Source organism: Eptesicus fuscus, chromosome 5, assembly GCF_027574615.1.
Source record: "Eptesicus fuscus isolate TK198812 chromosome 5, DD_ASM_mEF_20220401, whole genome shotgun sequence".
NCBI classification, from domain to species: domain Eukaryota; kingdom Metazoa; phylum Chordata; class Mammalia; order Chiroptera; family Vespertilionidae; genus Eptesicus; species Eptesicus fuscus.
Genome location: NC_072477.1, coordinates 66,755,587 through 66,780,253, shown reverse-complemented (window position 1 = coordinate 66,780,253; position 24,667 = coordinate 66,755,587). Strand labels below are relative to the sequence as shown.

Here is a 24,667-nt window from a genome sequence, read left to right as displayed (position 1 = left end):
TTGTAGTTTGTAGCCTGGGCGGGGGGGTTCTCTATGGAAATGGCTGCCCTGGGAGCGGGCTGAGCCATCAAGGCAGAAAAGGACTGGGCGGGGGAGACCGCCCCTGACCCCCACACCTCCGTGGGCCTCGAGGTGGGGGAGCGGCTCCTCCTCCACGCTCCCCTGGGGCCACAGCGGCGGCTGCGGGGGCTGCTCGCGGTGGGCCACAGGCACCAATCCAAAAGTCAGTCATTTCTCCCCGCCCTCGGCCCGGCCGAGTCGCTGCCCTAGGCTCCTTAGACACCGGTGGGACCTCGGGACCGTCGGGGAAGACCGCGGGTTGCCCCCAGCTGTCGGGGTGGAAGGAAATGGTACCCCATGAGAGCAGAACTGGACCACCAGCGGGCTAGGGCGGCTGCGAAAGGCGGGCTGGGAGTCATTCGGGGGAGGGAGTAGCTGCGCTGTGCGCGGGGTGGGGGGCGCTCCGTCTGGCTGGGAACTGCCACTCGAAGTGTCGCACACCACGCACTCACAATTGTTCCTCCCGCACAGGCTCTCTCGGAGTGGGGGTGGGAGGAGAGTGTGCCCGCCAATCTCAGACGTCTCCAACCCCTACAACGTGCCCGCCTGCCAGCTCTCGGCGGCTGAGAAGCAGGCGGGGCGGGCGCCGGAGGATCCCGGAGAGCTGCAGCCACGGTAGCAACTCCCGGGTGCCGCCTCCCCGCCGCTTCAGGACAGGCGCCATCCCGGAAAGAGCAAAGATCAAGGGACACACGCAAGGCTCCCCCCCCAGTTCCCAACTCCCTCTTACGCATGAAACCACCCCTAGACCACAAGGCTCTGACCTTGTCCACTACCTGACCCCTTTGAATAGAGCTCAAGTCAATAGGGGGGGGGGGGTGTCTCTATGGCAATGGCTGCCCTGCAAACCACCGCATCCAGTCTCCCTCTGGTGGGTGCTCTGGGGGAGGGGGCAGGCCTCCGGTGAGGGGAGTCAGGGCACCTCAGAGCTGAAGGGTGTGGGAGGGTGTGTAGGGTTGGAATGGAGTTTTGTAAAGTAAGAAGTGAATCAGGTCCCAACTACAGAGTTTACTGAGCTTTTTAGTGAGCCAGGTTTCCAACTGTTTCCAGCTGTGGGAAATACAGAACCAGCAGTTCAGTTCTGGATAGAAAAGACCTCCCCGCTCAAGTGGGAAGACAGGACCAAGACATAAAAAGTGGAGGTTATCACCCGGGGGCGGAATACATCTGTTAAAGACGAAGGAGGCGGTCCTTAGAGGAGAAGGTGGAGTTGTTGGGAAGGGAGGGCTCTGGATCTTGGAAGGATAGCGCTTCCAAGGTGGTCTTCGAGGACGTGTGGGGTGGGATCTGGCTGCTAAGAAACAGGGAAGAAGACATTCCAGGTGGGGTTACTGAAGCAAGGGCATGGGGGGAGGAGGGACAGTGCTGGAGGCTGTTTTGAAGGGTCCCTCTCTATGAAAGACAGGAAGTTAAGGGAAGAATCAGAGTGTCCTTAGCCTGGGCAGAGCAGTGACAAAAAGCTTTGCAGCAGGAGTTGCCTGGGGAAAGGTGTGGGGCAGGCCGAGGATTTGCCTCTAGGAAGAAGACGGTGGTTGGGTGGCAAAGTGGGCACATGGCCCCGCACCCTGAACTTCTTGCTTCTCTCTAGCTCCCAGGCCCCAGGGAAGCCCACTTGACCTGGGCCCAGCCACGGAGCCGGCGTTCCCAGGTCACCCTGTCCCGAGGGAACCGGTGACGTACGCCCGCACACACTGTGAAGCCCCTCTTGTTCCTTTTGGCATTTTTTCATCCCTCTGCTCAGGGCTCTGCCAGCTTTCGCTCCTGGTGTCACAGAAAGGCCACAGCGTCCAACCTCAGAATGAAGTCCCAGCTCGAAGGCATTTACTAGCAGTGTGGCTCCAGCCTGCATATCCCCACCTTCAAAACCAAGGTGATGACACTACCCTGCCTGCTTCAAGCAAGATCTGGCTCGAGCGTCGGAAAGAGAGCTGCACAGTTTCTCAGCATGCAGAAGCTCAGTGCCTCCCTCAGACCCGGGCCCCTCCTGGCTGTCGCCCAGGGCGGGTGCAGACTCTCCCACCCCCATAAGGATGGGGAATGCTCTCCCTCTTTACTCAGACAGCAGGAGAAACGCGTTTCTTCCCCTTGTGACTCAGTTTCCCCTTTCTCCCCCCTGAGGGACATTGCTTTCTTCCCTTCTTTCTCTGTTTTCAGGGTTAGGGGAGAGAGGGCACCTCTGGAATCTGTGTGTGGCAGACCATCCTACACCCAGGCAGTGTTGCCCCCCCCCCCCCCCCCAGATGGAGGGGAGAAGCAGCAGGAACACAGACTGGGTCCTAAAGAGTCACGGCCCCTCTCCCCCGAGCCTCCCTGAGACAACTCTGTCTCATTCATGCCCCTGTGGAGGGTGGAGGATGGGGACAGTTCCATGGAAGAAGAGGAGCTGAGGCAGGTCCCCTTCAGGGCCTCATCCTGGCCTGTCAGAGAGCCCCGTGCTGGCCGCTCTTTGGCTCCATTTCCCCCAGCTGGCCTTGCCAAGCAGGCCCGACCTGTGTGTGTGTGTGTGTGTGTGTGTGTGTGTGTGTGTGTGTGTGGCAGGGCTGGAGGGGGGGAGCGTGCCAGGTCTCTGGCCTGGAGCCTTTACTCTGACTTCCCTGTGGGCTCAATATGTTCTGAACAGAAAAGAAATAGCAAAGCTGAAAAAAAGGCTGCGACTTTGCTGCAGAGCACAGAGGCACCAAGAGCCCGAATTAGAAGCTGTCGCTTAGGCAGCTGAAGGCTGACAGGAGATAGAGCCGAGGCAGGCAGGGGGCAGGCAGGCACTCCACACTCCCCTCCCCTCCCACCCGCTGATCCTCTCCCCGTGCAGGCCCCAGGCTGGCAAAAGGACTTCCCAGCAGAGGCGGCTCAGGTCTGTCACTGTCTGCCGCTGCCCCCCCCCCCCCCCCCCAGGCCTGCTTCTTTCCTCAAGTGTCACCAACCCCCTCACCCTGTCACGTTGCACCAGCTCAGCGGGGTGGGGCCTGGTGGCACGTGGCTGGAAGATTTAGAGAGCTTGGGGGGTGTGGGGGTGTGGGGGGGCTGGTGAGTCAACAGGGGACTCTGGCAACTGAATCAGCATTGGGACTGGGCAGTGGGTAGGGACCCTTCAGAGGGTGAAACTGAGGCATGACAAGTGGACAGGGAACCTTGCCCCAGCCCCATAGATACACATCAGGAATGGAACCCAGGTGCCCTTCACCTGCCCAGCGCCCGCGGGAGGGCAACTCTTCCTCTGCACATCCCCTGATGCCAGAAATTAACTCATCCCCGAGGCCCAGAGACTGGCATTTCCCCAGGGGCACCTTGCCCTTTTCTAAGAGAACAGAGGCAGGGAGGTGGGTACTGGGCCTGGAAGCCTCCAGCGTGGTGTGCAGAGGCCTCTCTGGGAGGCGGGATTGCGTTTCCTTCCCCATCCCTGGGCTTCCCAGCTCCACACAGGCCCAGAGACGCTGCCAGGCCTGGCTCAGCGGCAGGGGAAACAGCCCCTCCTTTGCCTGCACAGTCATTGGCACAACACGGGGGTGATGCCCCGTGGGCTCTATGAGGTGCTGGCTCTGGCTTCTGCCCCATGCCTGGGTCAGTGAATCCTGGCTTCTGCCCCATGCCTGGGTGAGTTCCTCTAGGCCTGGGTGCTACCCTGGGCTGGAGGGCAGCTGGGCAGCTGAGTGCCCAGCTGGAGGACTGAAGACAGGGCACTGCCCTTGGCTGTATCGATGAGCAGGCCCTTAGCCTCACCCTGCGGCCAGGGACTGCTGGGATCCCAAGGGGCTGGGGTGGGGCTGGGGGGAGTCCTGTTCATTCTCCAAAGGCACTGGTGCTCACAGCTAATGGCATTGGCTAGAACCCTCTGATAAGAAAACAACCTCTTCCCAGAATCAACCCCACCCCTGCCTCTCCCAAACCAGTGTCTCCTCCCATTTGGATTGGGGACCATGCCATGGGTGCCGTGAATGGCTGTCCACAAGCCCCCCCTCAGCAAGTGCTGGGTGAACCGTAACTACCACAGGGGCCTGAGAAGCTGACCACGGTAAGGTGGCCTGAAGGTTGGCCACTTGCAGGAGGGTGGGGGGCACCTCTGCATAGGCTCTTCTGCTCCAGCCCTGAGGGTGGAGACAAGGAAGGGCCACATCTGGGTGGGGGTGGAGAAGAGGGGTGACATCATTTTCCAGTGGCTGTGGCGGCAGGGCTGACGGAAGGGGAAGTGAACCCTCTTCAAGCCTGGAGGCAGGGCCATTCCGCTGGGCTCTGGAGGACACCGTTCCCCCGGGTTCCGCTCCCAAGGGTTTTCCCAGCCTGCTTCAGTCCAGGGCTTTCTCCCCCACTCCTCCCCATTTCTCAGCGGTAGAACAGAGGCCAGGGTTAGGCGGGAAATAATGGGACAGAGTTCTTTTGTAGGAATAAAAAAGGAGAAAAATAAATAAACCTCATAAAGTTGGGAGAGAAAACAAATGTGACCTTGTCAGGAAGCCTGGGTTGGAGTACATGTTAGGAAATACACCCCTCAAGCCTAGGAAAAGGGGTGAGCCGGGCTCTGGATGGGAACATGCCCAAAAGGCCACCCTTCTCCCCTCACCACCAGCCACGGCCCCAGTTGTCTCTGGGGCGGAGAGACAGACAGCTGAGGCAGCTTTTTCATGTCAGCCTCCCCGCCCACGTCCCCACCCCCACCCCCAGGCAGGAAGCCAGGGAAGGGACCTCAGCCTGGAATCCTAGGGGCATCAGGCCTCAGGGAGCTTGGAGGTAGTGCCAGGCTCTGAATCAGGGAGCAGACAATGAGGCCAATCCAGGGCAGGCCCACGATGGGGCCAAGAAGCCTGGGTAAGCTGCCAGCCTTACTGCAGAACAGGTCCTGCTTGAATTACAGGTGCTGAGTGGAGGTTCCAGGAGGCCAGGCCTAACCCTCCAGGTGAGGAAACTGACTCCAGAGTGGGCGCCACTAGTTAGTTGCACACTAGGAAACGCAGGGTGAGGCCAGGACCCCATTCCCTGCCTCTCAGTCCATAATCTTTTGCCCTCAACAAATACATGACACTAATTCAAGGAGAAGGAGGAGGAGGAGGGGGAGGAGGAGGAAGTCAGCTTAGAGAGGACCTCTAGGCCTCCATGAGCCCCTGCCCTGATGGTATCCCTGCCTCCTCCTCTAGCCTGGCTGTTGAGGAGACGGCTCCAGAGTCCAAGGGAACCCCAGCTTCCCACAGCCTCAGAGTACTGGGGCTGCTGGGGCCTTTCTTCCTGGGGGGATGGAGCCCCGTCCAACAGAAGAGGGAATGTCCTTGCAGCATGTCCCAGCTGCATGGGGGTATCAGAGGCAGCTCTCCTGGGTGTCTGCGTTGGCGGTAAGTGAGTCCTGTTCACACAGCTCCCGGGATGCCTCACAGGACCTCTCAGGCTTGTCCTCAGCCTCAGAGGGGAAGTAGGTCCTGAGGCAGGTCCTCAGCGACTCCTTCACCTCAGTCTCCAGGCCCTTCATCCTGGCCTCGTACTCTGCCAGCACCTCCTGCTGCAACTGTGGGGACAGCAAGGACCACCCCCCGGCTCAGGAGGGGCCACCTGCCCACTCTCCCTCCCTTGGACAATGGAACAAGGAGATGCCCAGTCTTTGCAAAGCTCCCAGGAGATGGGGGTGGGAAGTGGGCATAGTGGAGCCCATCGGGGAGCCCCTCAGGAGAGGGGGTGCCAAACAAGCAGAGAGACCCGCAGAGCTGCCTCATGTAAAAGGGCTCTAGGGCCCCGATGGAACTGGAGCCTCTGACCCACTGTGAGGGTGAGTCCCCGCCTCCTGAACTCCTGACCGGATGCTCCCTGGAGCAGGGGCCCTTTACACCCTGGAGCCGGGCCAACTCTGTTGGGGGCCAGGGTGGCGGTTCTTGTTACCTGCTTCTCCATCTCCCGGATCTGCTCCAGGCAGGCCGCCTGCTTCTCCTCCAGCTTCTCCTGCTGCCTCTCCAGGCTCTCTGTCATCTGGATGGGAGTGAGGGGCAGGCATCAGGGCAGCTCAGACAGGCAATCCGGGTTGGCATCCAGCTGCAATCCCAGCTAACAGCTATAACACTTAGGGTAAAGTCCTTTGCTTTCTAATGTGTAAAATGAGGATAACAGTACCTGAATCACCGGATTACGAAGGTTTATATGACACGGTTCAGTGAGGCACCTGGTTTAGTGTCTGGCATAAGGTCAGGATTCGGTAGCTGGTAGTTCTGCTACTTCTGCTAACCCCCAGGGGAGCTCTAGGTCCACTCCCAGCAGGCCTTTCCTTTCTCTGCGGACTCCTTGGAACCTCAGGAAGCACTCCTCGCTCCCGCTCACCCACCCACCCCAATTCCGTCCTCCCTGGCTAGCTGGCTCATATCCTTTCCATGCAGGGCGGCTGACAGAGACAGAAGCCTTTAGGCTAGTACCCCAATCTCCACAGAAAGACCAGAGCCTCAGGCTGGCCTAGGGGGGTCCCCTTCCCCTGCACTGCCTCCTGCCTTCCCTAGCTGCATGGGCCACTCTGGACAGTATATCTCCTAAGGGCAAAGGAAGACCCAATTTTCTCTCATAGGGAGAGCGTGTGTGTGTGTGTGTGTGTGTGTGTGTGTGTGAAGGACACAGTGTTACACACCTGGTTGATGACCTGTACCACCTCCTGGATGTGGGAGTTATTAATCTCTTTCTTCAACCTGTTGGGGTGATCGGAGTTTCACAGAGGGCAGGAGGCCCCCGGGAAGAGCTAGGTGAGAGGAAGACTCCTCAGGGTACAGACCAAATAAGGACTATGCAGAAGGGGCAGGAAGCAGCCAGAGGGGTGACATGGGGATCCACTGGAAGTCCCGGGGGACCCTCTGAAGGAACTTGCACTGTCCTTCAAGGTGTGCATGGGAAAACCACGGTGGGAAGCTGCTGTCCCAAGGTTTCACCTCCCTCTTGATTTCCCCTTGAATTCTCGTCTCTGGTCAAACAGTGTTGGCATCTGTGTTTTGCCTAAGGAGGTCACTCTAATCAGACGTGACAGAAGTAAGATTAACTTTCAAGAGCCAGGGACAGGCACGTGGCTAGGAAGCGAGTCAGGATCCTCTGTAGGGAGGCCCCTTGCCCCTGGAGTGGTTCCTGCTCAGCACGGGGCCTGGAGCTGGAGTCCTGGGCCTCTCCTCCAGGGCTCACCTCTCCTGGGCCATCTTGTCAGCGGTGACCTTCATCATGGCCTGGATCCGCTCCAGCCTCTTGGCCTCCAGCTTCTTCTTCATCTCTTTGGTGTCACTGTAGAGAGACAGGCATCAGGGAGATGTTTGCGGGGGGCGAGGGGGGGGACCTGGGCCAGATGTTTTGTGGGGGCCTGAGCCCCCTGGGAGTTGAGAGTCAGGCTTGGGAGGAAGGCAGTCATACCTCTCTGAGGTCTCCTTGAGGGTCTTCAGCTCTGCGGCCTGTTTCTCTCTGGCCAGCTCCATCATCTTGGCGATTTGCTGCAGGGATGGGAGGGTGGGTTTAGCACACGGGCCTCTCGGGTAGCCCTTGCTGTGCAGAGGGGGTGGGTTTGGTCGGGTTGTAGCGCTCTCCCCTCCCGCGCCCGCCCGGGCACCTCGGCCAAGTGCTGCTCCTTGCGCTTCAGGACGCACTCGCACTGCTCCTCCCGCAGCTGCCGCAGCTCCTGCTCCAGCCGGTCCCTCAGCTCCCGCACGCGCGCGTCCGCGCCCTCGGGGCCCTCGCCCGGCGTGGCCCCGGCCGGCTCCTCCCCGGGCTGGGTCCTGCGGGGGCCGCGTGGGAGCAGGTCCTGAGCCCTCGGCCGCCGCACCCGCGCGCGGAGGGCAGGCCGCCGCCACTGCCCTTACCTTTTCTTGCGGGAGCCCTTGCCCGGGCCCAGCCTGCGGGCCCCGCCGCCGCCCCCCCGCGCCGGGCGGCCCCAGCTCGGCCAGCTGCGCCTCGCCGCGCTGCAGCGCCTCCTCCCAGCGCCGCGCGCCGCGCCGCTCCAGCTCCCGCAGCTCCTTCTCCTGCCGCCGCTGCAGCTTCACGAGGCCCTTCAGTTCCCGCAGCTCCTCCAGACTGGCGGTGCGCGGCTCTAGGGGGAACCGGGTGAGGCGTCCCGCCGCCCGAGAGCCCCCGCCTTTCCCAGGAGACCCGAACCTTCCCCAGGCTGGTCCTCAAGACGCCCCAGCAGGCCTTACCCACAGCCTCGCTCGGCCCCGGCCCCGGCCCTGGCCCCGGCCCGGCCCCGGCCCCGGCTGCTACAAGAGCCACAGGACGGGCTGACAAGGTGTCCTGGGGACCCCCGGCTCAGCTGCTCCTCCCCGCCCCCTGAGGGTGCCTGTAGATGCAGCCAGAGAAGCCAGGACCCTTGCCGGTAGGTGGGAGGACCCCGCAGTGCATACCTGCTGACCCATTGCCGGTGGGGGGAGTTGCCCCGTTCACCGGGCTGGCAAGTGGACTCCCGGGAAAGAAGGACTTCTGTGTAGGGAGAGCAGGTTGGGAAGACGGCTCCAGCAGCCCTCTCTCCCCAGCCCTGGACTCTGCCCCTCCCTCACCTTCCCACAGAGGGCCAAGGTGCTGGGGGCCCTGGCGAGGGACCCAGCCGCACAGACCTCAGGCAGACCTCCCATGGCTTCCTTGAGCTTCACAGACTTCTTGTCGTGGGCACTGAAGAACTTGATGGGATTGGCGAGGGCCACAGTGAGATCTGGGAGCACAGGGGCATCACAGGCCTGGTGTGGAGAGTACCTGGGAGGCCCCCCCCCCCCCCCAACCCTCACCTACCCCAGGATACCCTGTCCTGCCCCCTCGGGAGGCTGACTCGAGGAAGGGAGAGTGGAAATGGGCAGCCCTAGGCTCCCAGCCCTCTCTGGGCCTCCTAACCTGCCCAGGTGTCAGGTACATAGTCCTTCATCTCCAGGAGGACGAAGAGCGCAGGCATGGTGAGGGGCATGTTGCTCTCACTGCGCAGGCACAGATGGTGGTAGCCTGTGGGCGGGACAGAGGGGCAGTGAGCAGAGCCCATGACCGCCCAGCACCCAGGCTTCTGGTTTCAGAGTCAGAGAGGCCAGGGTCCAAGTTCCGGCTGTGTGACCTTGGGCAGGTTGCTTTTAAATCTCTGAGCCTTTCCTGTCTGCGGTACCTGCCTCATGTGGTTAACAGGATTCAGTGAGAATAGAAGCCCTTAAAGCATTTTAAGTGCCCAATAGATGTCAGCCACTTGGGAAATTGCCCCAGTGGTTTCAGAAAATGACAGACCTTCTGTTAGATGGCCGGAGCCCCCACCTCTGTCCGTTTCCTGCAGAGGTGCTATTCCTGAATCCACGCCTAAGGGCTGATGACGTGGAGGGCTTAGGTAAAGCTCAGGGCCACCTCCCTGAAGCTGCCCCGCCCTCTGGACGGGCTCCTGATGCTGGCCTTGGTCTCAGACCGGCAGGGGACCGGGAAGAAGGGCCCCGCCCCTTACCAGAATTCAGGGCATTGATGGGGATGATGCGGTGTCCAAGAAACTTGCTGCCTTCCTCCATCACAGCCACCCTGAGGGAGGCCAGCTCAGGCATCAAGATCTGGGGAGAGTTCGGGACAGGACACGCTGGGGAGGAGGGGGTGGCCAAGCTGACCCCCTCCCTAGTTTCAGAAGTCCAGGGCCAGTGTGAGAACATAGCAGGTGTGACCAGATTTGGTGAGGACAGAGGGCACACTCTAGGCCACACACAGACATCCTCACAGCTCATGTTCTAGCCCAGTGGTCGGCAAACTCATTAGTCAACAGAGCCAAATATCAACAGTACGATTGAAATTTCTTTTGAGAGCCAAATTTTTTAAACTTAAACTTCTTCTAACACCACTTCTTCAAAATAGACTCGCCCAGGCCGTGGTATTTTGTGGAAGAGCCACACTCAAGGGGCCAAAGAGCCGCATGTGGCTCGCGAGCCGCAGTTTGCCGACCATGGGCCTAGCCGGTCCACTCAGGGGAGTAGGGCTGGACATGCAGCCACGGCTCTGGGGTCCTGGTGCAGACAACTGTGACAGCTTTGTCACAAGTATCCAGTGGGGGCAAAAGGCCCCCTTGTGATCCCATGGGACCTTGCACCCTGGTCTGGGAGTTCATGTTTCTGCCTCTGATCCTAACATGAACACACACACGCACACACATGCACATGTGCACAAACACACACAACCTGCGCACCAAGTATATTTCTGCAAACTTGCTTTCTGGACTCTTGAAATTAAGGAGGGCACAACGTGAGGGGTGGGGAGAGGAGGAGGATCAAGGAACTCCCTCTATGTATTTTCTCTTTTCTATAAGTAGAGGCCAAGAATTAGGGACAGCCCTTACCCTGCCCAGACCCCAGCCCCTGCCCTGCCCTAGCCCTCCACCTTCTCAAACACAAAGGGCTCCTCATTCCAGATGGGATTGATGGAGTTGGCAGTGGCGGACAGCTTGGTGCGATAGCGCCTCTTGGGGTCCCCAGGAAGGCCAAACAGCTCCACTTCCACATAGGTGCGCACACTGCGTTCTGACAGGAACTGCCCCGAGATTACCTGGAGGTGGGAGCCCGGGGGAGACCAGCATCAGCTCCCCGACCCAGCCATTCCCCAGCACCTGGGCCTCTAGCTTCCCTGGCTGAAGCATCCATTCTTGGGTACTGTGAGGAGTGCCACTCAGCTCTGGCCACTGGCCAGAGGCTGTGTGGCTCAAGGTCACAGCTAAGCTCTGGTGACGAGGGTGTTTCCAGCATTCAGGAAGAGGTGTGGGCCTCCCCACCTCCCCTCCCAGGCAAAGAAGGAATAGGGCTCTCTCCCAGGGCCTGGGCTCCTACAACCCCACTTTGCCCACTCTTCTCCCCTCCCCCATCCCAGCCTCAGTCCTTCCCCTTGGTTTCCATGGGGACCAAGAGGCAGCCTCCAGGGCTGAGGAGGAGGCAGTTTCCAAGGCAACTTGCTACTGCAGGAGCTGGCTGGGGCTGAAGTTTGCAGGATATCAGAGAGGGGGTTGGGAGTGGAGGAGTGGGGCTCCTGTGTCTTTCTCCTCAAGGCGCCAGCCCTCCCGGCCACTTGTCCACCTCAGGGCCTTGCCTTAATGGAAAGGGTGGTGGCTACCACCACGTCGATGCCGTCCACCGAGAATGGGTTGAACTGCTTGTCTGGCCGCCGCATGAACTCATGCTTGAGGAGGTAGCCGCTCTGCCCATTGAACTCAAACAGCGCCATGTTCTGCTGCATGGGCAGATCTGGGGGGACAGGGTACTTGTGAGGAAGGCCCGGCCTCTATTTCCATGTTCCCAGCCTTCTCCCGGCTTGTGAACGGGGAGGCTGAATGACCATGGCATGCGGGTTTCTCATGTCAGCTTGGTTTCTTAGGGTGTCTCTTCTCTCAGGAAGGGCCCACAACCTGCTATCGTCAGGCCCAAAGCCACAGCCGGACCTCAGGCTCGCAGTGGGAGTGGAGGCCAGTGGAGCAGGTGTTCCCACAGACCCACTCAGAGAGCAGCCTGCTCCCATGCCGGCTCCTGGCATCTGCCCATACACACTCATACGTACAGTCATATAGGCATGAGCTCACGCATTTCTGCCCCGAAACACGCACACACCTGCATTCTGACCGGAGCTGTCCAGAGATTACCTGGAGGTAGGATCCCCGGCCTGACTCCCCTGGTGCACATTTATAGACAGGGCCCCAGTCCAAGAAAGGGAGGGGACCTAACAAATACTTGAACATCCGGTCTGTTCTAAAGACCACCCCCCAGGAACGGGGTGAAGGTGGGAAGGGCAAGGGAAGGGGCTTAAGGGCCTGAGAGCGCCTCACCCATTGTCTGGAAGTTGAGGGCAACCATCTGGCAGCCAGCATTCCAGAACATCTGGGGCATGTAATTGGAGGAGTCCATGCGGGTGCCCTTGGGGTAAATGCGGCTCATCTGGCGCTTGTTGTAGCTGCTCCAGAGTATAGGAGGCCAGCCTGAGGCTGCACCCGGAGTACCCAACAGCCCCCCCTTCGAGCCCCTCCCCATCCTCCTCCCAACCAGGACCCTGGCTCTCGAGGCCTCAAGGATACTCCACAAACTGCACTGCGGCCTTGGAGAGCAAGTCATAAGCCTTGAGCTCCGTGAAGGAGGAGATGACATAACTCCGGTTCTTCTCTGTGGCGGGAGTAAGAAGAGGGAGGGTCTAGGTCAGGCTGAGGTACTCCCTCCGACCTACCCTCCCCTTCGGTGCAGCTGCCTCCAGCACAGGGATGCATCTTGGTCCCCATGAGGCTTGTGGGTTCAGGGAGGGGGTGAACCCGAGGGGCAGGGGGATGTGCAGGTCTTCGTGGGTAACTGTGTGCTGGGGGTAAAGGGCATGCGCGGTGGGTGTGCACAGGGGTGGGAGGTGGCACAGTCCTGGAGGGTGAGGGGTGCATGCCTGGCTGGGTGCAGAGGATGTGGGGAACAGGAGAGGATGAGCCCAGAGAGACAGGAACATGCTGTGATGTGCAGGGTCTACACACAAAGGGTGGGTGTGGGGGTGAGAAGTACACACCAAGGGTGGTACACGCCACGGGGAGCACAGGTAGGGGTGCAGGCTGTGGGTTCAGGGGTGAGGAAACAAGGTTACAGAGGTATACACTTTGCACAAGTGTATACGGAAAGAGGTGATCGTGTTGGGGACACGCACCGAGGCGGAGAGTGTCCGGGGAAGATAATAACAGTGTGCACACAAAGGGAAGGCTGCAAGGAGTAGGGTGCACTGGCTGGCTGCTCTGCCTTCCAGCCCCCCACCCCCACCCCCGGAGTGCTTATGCCCTGGGGATGGGCTTTCTGGGCTTAGGGGCCACAGAACCTTCAGGAAGCCGCAGGAGCCCCAGGGCAGGCCCACTGAGGTCGCCTGTCCTAAAGGACCGGCCGGCCCCTGACATACTCCAGAGCGTTCTGCTTGGTGCCAAACCCCAGGCCGGTGCTGGGAAATGGAGCCACTGCCACTAAGCCCTTGCCTGACTCCTCTGGTGCATATTTACAGACAGGGCCCCAGTCCGAGGGCGGGGAGGACCCCTGCCTCTTACCCCCGCCCATCGAAGTGCCTGGTGTCAGACACACTTCCTGAGGGCCTCCTGAATCTAGCTGAACCTCCAGCTCACCACCACCCCGTGCGAGCTTACGGGCAGAGAACTCGAAGGAGAGGAACTTGGTGGGCTGGATGTAGTTGACGAGGCTGGACATCTCCTCGTACGCCGTCACCTCCAGGCCCGCGGTGCCCTGGGAAGAGAGAGGAGAGTGGAGAGGAGGAGCCCGGAGCCCGGGGACAGGGCCCCACTGGACGACTCTCCAGCGGAGATGGTAGAAGGGCCTCTGGGCTGTCTCCACACACCTCATCCGACTGCATCTTCTTCATCTCTTCTTCATCCAGATTTCCCGACTCCTCCTCCTCTTCGTCTCCCACCTCCTCCTCCTCCAGCTCAGCCCCTTCCTCGCCAGCCAACACTGCCACACACAACTCCATCAGCTCTGGGGGTGGGGGGCGGCCCCCACACCAGGCTGGCTCTCCAGCACATTCCCTCCAGGCCCAGCCCCTCTCCCATTCCAGATCCTCCCTCACACCCACCGCTACCCCCACTCCTCCGGGGCTGACTCACCTGCGTCCCCACCCACAGGGGCACTGGGTGGGCAGCTGCCCTCAGCCTCCCCACTGGGGGATGCTGGGCCTGAAAACTGGTTCTTCTTGTTCTTAATGAGGATCTTGCCACGGAGATCCTCAGGGCTGGGCAGGGGGCTGCCTGGTTTCAGCTGTGGGAGAGGAGAGAGTATCAGCACCCTGAGTGCCTGGCCCAGCTCTCCCCATTCCTCAGACATGTTCTCTCTCACCTATTCTGTCTGCCTCGCTCCTTTCCCCACTCTCACCAACACAAACCCAGCATCACTCCCAGGGTTCAGCTTAGCCATCACCTTCTCCAGGAGGCCTTCCCTGATCCCCAAGACCAGTTCAGGATGCCCCAGGTACTCCCAGAGCAGCCACTGCTGTCCTGGCCAGGGTCCTTGTCTTTCTCCCCACCAGACGGGGAGCAGTCTGAGGGCTGGGACTGCACCTTTGCCACTAGCACCACCCCCAAAGCCCAGCACAGTGCCTGGCACGTGATTAACCTGGCCCCCACCGTGCCCCTGCTCCCCAGCTCCCAGCCCCAGCTGTCCCACAGAGAAGTCCACTCGCCGGAAACTTTTCCAGGGGCTCGGTGAGGAGCATGTCACCAAACATCGCCCGGCAGTACTCAGCCATCTTGGCCTGTTGGCGGGGCCTGCGGGGGGCAGAAGTGGGGAGGGTTCAGCAGCACCACCCTCCTCTTGGCCCTCCTTCCGGGCCCCTGATCTGGGTCATCAGGAGCACAAGAGGTCGGGGAGGCAGGGACACAGGCGGGAGGGAATTGTGTGGAGGGCATGGGCAGAGGCCGGGATACCTGGGGGAGGGCAGCACAGGCGGAAGATGGGGACAGAGTAGAGAATGAGGCTGAACGGGCCTGGATACTCACGAGTCCACGTGGTTTTCAAATGACAGTATAACAGGATAGGGGGAGGTCTTAAAGGCGCTTTCTGCAATCGCTTCAATTGCTTCCTAAAGGAGAGAGGACTCCGTGGAGCAAGGTCCGTGCTCCAGGCTTCCCCTCTCCCCCGTTTTCACACACACGTAGAACCGGAGGGCCACTGGCCCCTGTCTCCTCTGGTCTCCTCTAGTTCCCAAGCTGGTCTGAGGCCCCCAGCCATTCCTCCTGCTTCATGCCCCCCACACCCAGAAAGCTTGGGGACCAGGGCCCTTCCCTAGTGCCTTACCACCAGCCTCCACACTCCGAGTCTCACCTTGAAGTAGATGTCTGTGGTCATGGTGAAGCCATGGGTGATAATGGGCTCCTCGTCGGGGAGCTTCCCCTTCCAGCAGTCCAGCTCCACACAGCGGCAGCCAGCCAGCAGGACCTGGCGGTACATCTCCGCAGAGGAGAGGCCTGAGAACTGGCCAGCTGAGGCAGAGCAAGGGGGGGGGCGGGCAGGGGCTTCACTCAAGGGCTCTCCCCCACCCCACTCCAGCATGGTCTGTACTGTTGGCAGCCCAAGGGCAACCCTGCGAGGAATTCAGGGAACAGGAGCAGCCCCCATGAAAGGAGAAGTCCGTAGTGAGGAGGCGAGGGCCCACCTGTCAGGTAGGTGTTGTGCGAGGAGTTGATGAAGTAATGATTGAGTGGCTGGGTCATGTCCTGGTGAACCAGCAGCTTGTCCTGGACCAGCACGCTGTTCTCCGGCCCACAGAGAAACCACACCATGCCCTGGGGTGACAGCTGGCCTGGGGAGCAGGGGATAACCATCAGGGCCCCAGCCCAGGTGTCAGAGCAGGACAAGCCCACAGGGCCCGAGGGCTTCCATTGGGCCTCACCCCGCTGCACGTTGATGCCACTGGGCTCGTACTTGTCGATGAGGCCCTGCACCTGGTCAGGCCGCGCTGGCGGGAACAGTAATGTGTTGAGGCGAGGGTCCCTCTGCTTCTGGTTGATGAATTTGGTCAGGTGGTCCTTGGTCATGTAGGGTTTGGCCTTGGCATGGCTGCAGGCCAAAGAAGAGCACAGTCTCCATCCTCTAGGCTGGGGAGCTCAGGCAGTCCCTCTGTCCAGCAAAGCTTCCTAATTGTCAGCATAGCAGGTAGGACTTTTAGCCACACCCTTTCCCCGTGCCCAGCCCAATCCAAGAAGCTCACTGGGAAGTGAAGATCTCGTCTATTTCCGGCCGAGGGCAGAGGTTCATGAGGAAACTCTTGTAGACAGATTGTGGGAAGTCCTCAGGATTGATGGCGTCATTCTGGGGAGACAGTCACCTGATCACTTCTGCCCCACCTTCTCAGCACTAAGAACCACACACTAGGCCCGGCCCTGCACTAGGGGCCTGATCCAAAGGAGGGCTCAGGCAGACAGAAGGGCATTAAGGACATGCTGAGCCCCACTTTTCTTTTCTTTTTTTTCTAACTTAAATTCTTTATTGTTTAAAGTATTACATAAGTCTCCTTTTTCCCCTATTAACCTCTCCCCAGCTGTCCCCACCCCCCAGCACATGCCCTCAACCCCCCCCACCCCCACCTCCCTGTCTGTGTCCATTGGTTATGCTCATATGCATGCATACAAGTCCTTTGGTTGATCTCTTACCCCACCCAGCCCCTCACCTTAGCTATGGTGAATTGTGAGCACCCACTTTTCAAGGCCCTGGTTGCTGAGCAAAGAGCATGCTTAGCTGGTTTGCTTTGCCCCTGAATTTGGACACTGGCTGGTCTCTTGGCTGGGGCAGGATTAGAACTAAGAATGACCAGAATGAGGAGGGGGAAAGGTCAGAAGTAAGTGGTGCTGCTTGCCAGAGTAGTGGGCTAGGTGTGTGTTTTTTAAACGGAGAACCAATTTTCAAAAAGAAGCAATTTGAATATAAAGAATACAGCTAACAACAGAGCCCCAAAATGCATAATGTAAAAACTGACAGGCCTGGCTGGCATGGCTCATTAGTTGAGCATCGACCTATGAACCAGGAGGTTACAGTTTGATTCCTGGTCGAGGCACATGCCCAGGTTGTGGGCCCGATCCCAAGTGGGTGGGGGGCATGCGGAAAGCGGCCAATCAATGATTTTCTCTCATCATTGATGTTTCTATCTCTCGCTCCCTCTACCTTACTCTCTGAAATCAATAAAAATATTCTAAAACAAAAATAAATAAAAACGGACAGAATTAAAGAGAAAAATAGACAAGTCAACAATAAATAGTTGAAGACACCAAAAAGCACAAGAACAAGAACAAGAAAAGATAAATTGGACTTCATGAAAATTAAGAACATTTGTGCTTTGAAGGACACCATCAAAAAGGTGAAAAGACAAGCCACCGAATGGGAGAAAATACAGGGTGGGGCAAAAGTAGGTTTACAGTTGTGAGTGCACTAAGATTTATTCTTATATTCTTTTTTTAATTTCTTTATTGATTATGGTATTACATATGTGTCCTTATCCCCCCATTACCCCCCAACTCCCCCCCATTCATGCCCTTACCCCCTGTTGTCTGTGTCCATTGATTAGGCTTATATGCATGCATAAGTCCTTTGGTTAATCTCTCCCCCTTACTCCCACCCTCCCCTACCTTCCTTGTCTTATATTCTTATTTATTAATTATTTGATTATTTTCCATAAGAACAACTGTGACCTACTTTTGCCCCACCCTGTATTTGCAAATCAGATATCCCTGAAGCAACAGCTCAGCAGTAAAAAAGCAAATAACCTAATTGAAAGATGGGCAATAGATTTGAATAGATAATTCTTCAAAGAAGATATTCAAACAACTAATAAACACAGGGACAGATGCTCAATACCATTAGTCAGGGAAATGCAAATCAAAACCACAATGAGATATCATTTCACTCCTACTAGGATGACTAAAATTAAAGAAAAAAGAAGATAAGTGTTGGTGAGGATGTGGAGAAATTGGAACCCTCGTACAATGCTGGTGGGACTGTAAAATGGTGTGGTCACTTTGGAAAACAGTTGGCATTCCTCAAAATGTTAAGTAGAGTTACCATATGATCTAACAATTCCACTGCTAGGTATATATACCCAAGAGAATTGCAAACATATATCTGAACAAACACGTATACATGCGTGTTCATAGCAACTTTACTCATAATAGCCAAAAAGTGGAAACTATCCAAATGTTCATCAATTGATGCATAGATAAGCAAAATGTGATATATCCATACAATGGACTGTTATTCGGCCATAGAGAGGAATGAAGTATTGATACATGCTACAACATGGATGAACCTTGGAAACATGCTAAGTGAATAAAGCCTGGCATCAAAGATCACATATTGTATGATTCCATTTACACGAAATGTCCAAAATCGGCGAATCTATAGAAATAGAAACAGAAAGTAGACTAGTGCCCGCCAGGGATTCTGTGCCTTTGCATCCCATCCCAGAAACACCCATCCTACGTCCTCCAGGATCACACTGGAAGGCCAACATCCGTTTGGAGCAGGAGAGCTAGAACAGATTTCCCGAAGATTGGACCTTGGACCCATCAGCTTTGAGCAAAGATGGGCCAGTGGCCCCTACTGGGACACAAGCAGAGCTGACAAATCAGGACTTAGCCAAGCTGGGAGCTCAGGAGGCAGGAAGAAAGGAGAGTGGGTGTGTATGGACCAGACCGCAGCTTGCCCTGCAGGCTGTAGGGCCCTCAGCAGGAGCCCATTCCCACCCTCTCTCCCACCCCAAGCTTGCATGCCCTGGGGCTGATTGCACCCAGGGGTCACCAGCTCCATAAAGCTGTGACTGTGGGGGAAGTATCCTCTTGAGATTCCTGGGGACAAGTGATCAGTGAGGTCTTAGTTTAGTTACAATGTTCCAAATTCTTAGCAGGAGAAAAGACTCCATGGGGTGCGTGTGGTGCCCTGTGCAAAGGCATGGCCAAGCGGGGAGAGGGGGCTGAGACCCACTCCCTCCGCCAGGCATGAACCCTGGCTCAGCCCTGCATCTGCCCATAATATACCTTATGGGTGTATTACATAATACACCTGCATACAGCTTGCAATTAAAAATTACTTACCTAAAAAGAAAGGGGAAAACATTTTTCTGTGTTGAGCTAAAGTCTGCGTCCTGGCAGCTTACGCCCTTGATCCTGTGCCCCTCCCACACCCCGCAGAACCAGTCCCTGCCTGCACCTTTCACATCCCTGCAGTCCGCCTCCTGACCCCGCTGACCTCTGCTCCTCCAGCTGAAAACATTCATCTCCACTCCCATCCCACCCCTGCCCCACCGCCGCCAGCGGGAGGAGTCCAACCTGCTCAGAACCTGGAGCACCTCGCCCCGCTTGCCTGGTCCTGTCTTTGTGCATCAGAACCACTGGTTCTGGGGTTCGCTGGCTTTGGGGCTGTTTGCTGGGACTGTGCTACCATTCTTACCCTCTCCAACCCCCACCAGGCCTGGCCAAGTTGCCTGCTGGTCAGAGCCAGCTCAGGCGACAAGGAGAATAGTGGGGTGGGGAGCGGGGAGCCACTCACTTTGCCTTTGGGGAGGTGGCAGGCACTGAGGGCAGCTTCTACCCGCTTTCGGTCAGCAGGAAACATCTGGAAAAAACTAAAGGAGCAGAGGAAGGCGTGAGACGAAGAGAGGAGTCCTGCCTGGAGAGGGAAGGCTGTGGAGAGCTGGGTGGAAGTGTGGGGAGGGGACGGGGGACACTCACTTCTTCACAGGAATCTTCCCTTCAGGGTTGAGCTGCATCTTGAGCTTCACCAGGCTGGTGGGCAGAAAGCAGCTTGTCAGGCCCTGGGCGGGCACACTCAGCCCCACACTCCAGGGCCAGGCAGGCAGGCACTTACATCTTGTCCAGGAAGGTGGTGCGGGGGGCGTTGGCTGTCAGCGGGTGCTTCACCAGAGCCAGTATGTCCTCAGCCCAGTCCTGCCGGGCCCCAGAGCACAGCAGTCAGGCCCCTGCCCTCACAGGTGTCCACGCCTCCCCACGGCCCAGGCCTGTCTCTCCGGAAGTCCAGGCTGTGCCAGGTGCCCAGCCCCAGGCCCGGTGCCCCTGGCGCACCTTGCCCACATTCTCCTTGTAGGAGACGAAGTTGTGGAAGGTGAGGTCCACCATGTCCGGGCCAGACACCACAGTGAGTGTCTTCAGCAGGAAGTTGTTGTCAGGGAAGTCCAGGTTGAAGACCTCCCGGAGCTTCTGGCTCTGCAGCAAAGGTGACGACATGGTTAGGGTGGTCCCTGCCCACGGTGGCGCTGCTGTCCCTCCCCCTCAGCCCCTGGGGTAGAATCGCATTCCCATCTTAGGAGCCACAGGCCTCAGCATCTTCCTACCACCGACTCCAGGGCCTGGGGCCGGGAGGGAGAACCCCACCTGAGAGATGAACCGAGGCCCTGGGGTCTGGGAGTCCTGCCTATTTTGTTTGCCATTTTTTCATTTGAATCTAGATTCTTAGCTCCCTGTCTCAGGGAATCCTGCTCCCCCAATCCCTTCCTCCAATCTTTCTATGAGCATTAAGCAAATATAGGCAAACCAGTCACGGAGATGGAGGGGGGGGGGGGCGTTGGGAGCCACACCTCCCAGACAGCCTGGGTGATTTAGGGGCAAGGGGGCTGGCCCTGAGACAGGAGCAGCCATGCCCCTTGCTTGGCTCAGGGGGGAGGCCCGGTTGCCCAGCCCAGGGACCTCTCCTCGCTCCCCAGGGCTCCTGCCCCAGCCCCGCGGAGCTGGTGACCATGCCGAGCCTGTGCTGCCACTGGGCCCACCTACCTTGGGAATCTTGGCAAACTTCCCAAAGCGGGTGTCCCGGATGCTGGTGATATCCAGAAACTCCATCTCCTGGGGGGGGGGGGGGGGGGGGGGGGCAGGGGGGAAAAGGAGAGATGTGGACATAGAGCAGGAAGGAGGGAGCTCCACACCCCTTCACATCCCGGCCAACCGCCCTCTCTAGATGCTAAGACTGTGTGGGGCTGCCCTTCTGTCCATTCCTTCCCTGGCCACTCGAGTTACTCAGGAACCAGTAGCCCGCGGTCTCGCCTCCACCACCCTGGACTCTCCTCGGGTTCTCCCTCCCTTCCTTCTGCCTGGGTGCTGAGGCCCGTCTCTGATCTCTCTGAGGCCTCAGGTTCACCTGGGACCACAGGCAGAGAATCTGCCTTCAGTAGCAGCTTTTCCCCTTCTCTCTCTCTCTTTCCATGCTGAGGCTGAGCATCTAGGCTGAGGGCAGCCATGGTTGGAGTGACTGCACCCTCCCTCCCAAAGCAAATAGCCCCTGCTCACAGGAGATCCCCCAGAGCCACCGGCCGGGTCGTTCTGCACTCCCAGCATGCACCTCCGGCTCCGCATTGCCACGAGGCTGCTTTGACTCCATGGAACAGCAGGAGCCCAGGGCCACGCTAGGAGGGGCTGCCTCACCTTGCTCTGATACGTCCAGTATAAGTAATAGCCCTTGGGGTCCACGCGAAGGATAACCGGGGAGGCGAATGTTGTTTCCTGTGGAGAGAAAGTCAGCGCCCTGCTCTGAGACGGCAGGCCACGCTTCCCTGGCGCACACCAGGGGTTTCGGAGCTCAGCATCTCCCCAGGAGGTGGCTGTCCCAGGAATCTGCGGGCATTTCCCTCACCCTGCGGAGCTAAAGGCTGGGCATAGGCCTCAAAAGCTCTGCGCCAGGGGAGGGAAGGGGTAGAGGACGGGGGGTGGTATTTCTGGGAGAAGAGAGGGTTTCCCCTATAAGCCCCAAAGAGAGGTTCTCCCTCTAGACCCCAGACAGGGTCTTGGCCCCCACCTCGTCCTGTTTGTAAGGGCCACCGCTCAGTCAAAGGTGTAGAATATCTCTCCTGAGAGTCCATACCACCTCCAGGGGTGCTCAACAGTGAGAGCTGAGAACCCCACTCCCACACCTGCATCCAAGGCTAAAACCACACAATCCGGCTAAAACCTAGCTTCCCACACTCTCAGTCTTCCCCTCCATGAACGGCTCCCGCATCCATCCATGCCCCATGGATACCAAGTGCGTCCTCACCTCCAACCCTCCCCGCCTGAAACACCATTAGGACCAGCAGAAGCCTCATGTCTTTGGAAAAGCCTTTTCTGAAACAGCCCGAGTGGGGCTTATCCTCAGACCTAGAAACCCTTCCAGGAAATCCCCAGGGGCTCGGACTCTCAGGAAACATGAGCCCGGTGCCCCAGGTTTGCTAGAAGAGTGACTGCATGATGAATGAACTCACTTCTAAATTCCTGCTCAGTTCACGGAGCACACAGGCTACCTTTGATTGTAATGATGTGTATGCGTATATAACAAGATATTAAAGGTGAAGCTTCCTACAAAACATGGTCGTTCCTGCACACCAAAGCAAGCCAAGTGCAGCATTTACAAAGGAAAGAGTCAAAAAAAAAAAAAAGGTTCTCAGATCTGGGATGCTTAATGGACTGGAGAAAGAGAACACTTTGTGAGGAGGCTAATTTTGGAGAAAGCTGTGCTGTGAGCTCCATTCCTTTCCTTCCCCAAGGGAGGATTGGGGTGCCTGACCCCTCACTTTAAGCCCGGTGAGCGGTTTAACTGCACTTGGAGAGATTTTGTCGCCCCTGCTATTGTGGGACATAACTGACTGGGGTCTGACTCCTGCCCAGGAAACCAGACCAGCTGACTGCTGGAGGCAGAGACTCTGGTGTGCGAGGTGAGCCGGACCCCCGGGGTCTGTTGGGACCACGCACACGTGCACACGTGCTGGGGTCCAGTGTGGGCCTGTGGACAGAGGGGCCGAGTCCAAAGCTATGGGAAGCTGGCGGCGGTCACTGGGTTCGGAGGGGCTGAAGAAGCCATCGCAAGTGGCCTGGAATACAGAGAGCAGGAGGGCCCTGAGCGAGAGAACCCCAGTTCCGGGTGGAGAGGTCTCCCGAGGATCCTCAAAAATGTGCACCATCGAGAGAATAAGCTCAGAGAGCACGAGCCAGTTGATGATGATGCCTGTTCAATGAAGCCCTTTGATACCCCTTTCTCATCTCCCTCCCTGCACCCCGTCCCTGGCGGGACTTGGAGGAGGAGAGGAAACCCCACCAGCGGCCTGCAGCCCACCTAAAACCATTCCTAGCGGGAGGAGGGCAGAAGGCGTCATTCTACATAAAGGTTGGAGCTCTTCAGGATAACTGTTTCTGAAGTAAGACTTGGCTTTGTGAGGGGAAGTGACCGTGGAGTTGTGTTCCCCGAGAGCAAATGGATTGTCTGTGGTGCCTGAGTGTCCTTCCGCGGGCCGGAGGAGCGCTTCTCCCAGCAAATGCATTGTAAAGGGGCATGGGAGACAACGCAGTTGGGAGTTGATTACGTCCTGTACATTGTGCTTATTCAACATGGCACGACATACCCGAGTCACCTGCCACCTGGGCTGAACAGTCTGAGAGCAGAGCCCTGGCTCATAGGTCCATGTGCCCTGTGGCTGGGCGTGGGCGGTTCCTGCTGTGGAAATCGGGACTGAGGGCCCTGCAGTGCCCTACCTTAGGGAGGGGAGGGGGGCAGCCAAGTACCCAGGTGCTGGCTTGCAGAGAAGGCCACAAAGCATGCCCCCACCCCTAATGACCCTCTGCCCAGTCAGGTTACGCACACTTCCCAGAGGAACTGAGAGAGGCCACTTCACTTTTCATTCTGAGCCACTTCCCTCATTCCACAGGCTCCTGGGACATGCCACCGCCATGCCACATCTACCACACAGCCCTCGGGAAGCAGAAAGCACCCGCCATGGCCTCCTCCCCATAGTCATGGCAACCAGATTGCTCAGCCCAGCCCAGCCCTGAAAGGCCGAGAGCCCAGGCTACCTTTACTCACAGACCCAGCGCCCCCTCATCCCACCTGTGAGGAGGACCAGCCAGCCCTAAGGACCCTCTCTTCCACCCCCTACAGCCTTCCCCAGCCCTCACTTCCCTTCCTGGGACCAGCCCCTCTGACTCTCACACGGGCCGCCCAGCAGCCTCCCTCCCTGAGGAAGGGTCCCCATAACTCTCTGCTCACCTGCCCCAGAGAACCCCGGCCCCTGGGGTCTGTGAGGACCAGCGGCTGGAAGCAGCCCCAATTGGGAAGGAGCAGACACAGTGGGGACACACTACAGGGCCAAGCAGAGCTTCCCCGCCTCCCCCCCCCCCCCCCCCCCCCCCACTCCCCCCGCAGACGGGCAGGCGGCAGGGCGCCGGCTGAGCAGCCTGCAGAAGCAGAAGTCAATCCGCTCCTTCCGGGGCCCCTGGGACTTGGGGTGCAGGGTCCTTTCGTGGCTGCCCCACAGCCACTTTTGGGAGAGCAGGGCTTCCTTGGGATAGAGACAGGGACAGGGACAGGGACAGGGGCGGGTGGGGAGGGGCGAACAATCCTAACGGGCAGGAGTGGGGCACCTGTGCTGGGAGCCGGCCCTGGTTCACCGCTGCTTCTGGCCCCGCAGCAGCTCTGGGGCGCGTCCCTCCCACGAGGCCGGGACGAGGAGCAGCACACCCTGGGGCGATGGGGAAAGACCCACCCGGACCCACAGATACGTCCTCCCAGGCAGCCCACCAGCTTCTCACATCCAGACACAGAGCCTCAGCCCCGCAGCCCAGGAACATATGTTTGGGGCACACACCCTCACCCCCAGGTTTGTTTATCCAGGCAGTTGTGTCAGCTGCCTGGCCAAGCCACGCAGGCGCCGGAGTCCTGACAGACACAAACCTACCCGCCACCCAGGCAAAGCACCTCACAGCCCGGCCTGCTACCCTGTCCCAGCGGCCCACCGCCCTGCCCCACTCACATCGTCCCATTTGATGAAGCGCTCCCCCTGGCTCAGATAGGCCTTCACCTGGGGGGGCAGCAGGACAGGGTTGAGCAGAGACATGGTGCCAAGTGTTCCTCTTTGGAGAAGCCGGACAGGCAGAGGCCGGCAGGAGGAGGGCGGGCAGGAGGAGAGCCAAGCTGGGCTCACATGGCACCCGCCCTGAGCTGGTCCGGAAGTCTGGGTGCTCCTTCAGCCCACGGTGGCCGGGGCTGGGTGCAGAGCTGAGTGCTTCGGACAGAGGCCCCGCTGCCTTTTAAATCAGCCTCCTCCTGCCTGCCTGCAGTGGGGGGCTGTGGTTATTGCTCCTGCCCTGGGAGGCCCGCTCCCCTCCTCGAAGCCCCCGCCCTCACCCTGTGCCTCAGCACTTCCTGCTCACAGCTTCCTTCTC

General features: G+C 58.6%; 1 protein-coding gene across 1 annotated transcript; it reads right to left on the bottom strand.

Annotated features, from left to right (window-relative positions):
• Nucleotides 1–4,721: 4,721 nt before the first annotated feature.
• Nucleotides 4,722–24,339, bottom strand: PLCB2 (phospholipase C beta 2). Its single transcript, XM_054715566.1, is given in 32 exon segments — nucleotides 4,722–5,548; nucleotides 5,917–6,003; nucleotides 6,647–6,704; nucleotides 7,186–7,281; nucleotides 7,408–7,484; nucleotides 7,601–7,766; nucleotides 7,851–7,906; nucleotides 7,908–8,077; nucleotides 8,388–8,463; nucleotides 8,598–8,692; nucleotides 8,869–8,973; nucleotides 9,452–9,551; nucleotides 10,366–10,530; nucleotides 11,065–11,219; nucleotides 11,795–11,919; nucleotides 12,041–12,125; nucleotides 13,124–13,220; nucleotides 13,333–13,445; nucleotides 13,598–13,748; nucleotides 14,170–14,254; nucleotides 14,486–14,568; nucleotides 14,811–14,968; nucleotides 15,142–15,288; nucleotides 15,379–15,545; nucleotides 15,697–15,797; nucleotides 19,023–19,098; nucleotides 19,205–19,258; nucleotides 19,341–19,420; nucleotides 19,556–19,696; nucleotides 20,261–20,329; nucleotides 20,906–20,983; nucleotides 24,256–24,339. Coding segments are annotated over 32 exon segments (3,504 nt in total). The 3' UTR covers nucleotides 4,722–5,344.
• Nucleotides 24,340–24,667: the final 328 nt, after the last annotated feature.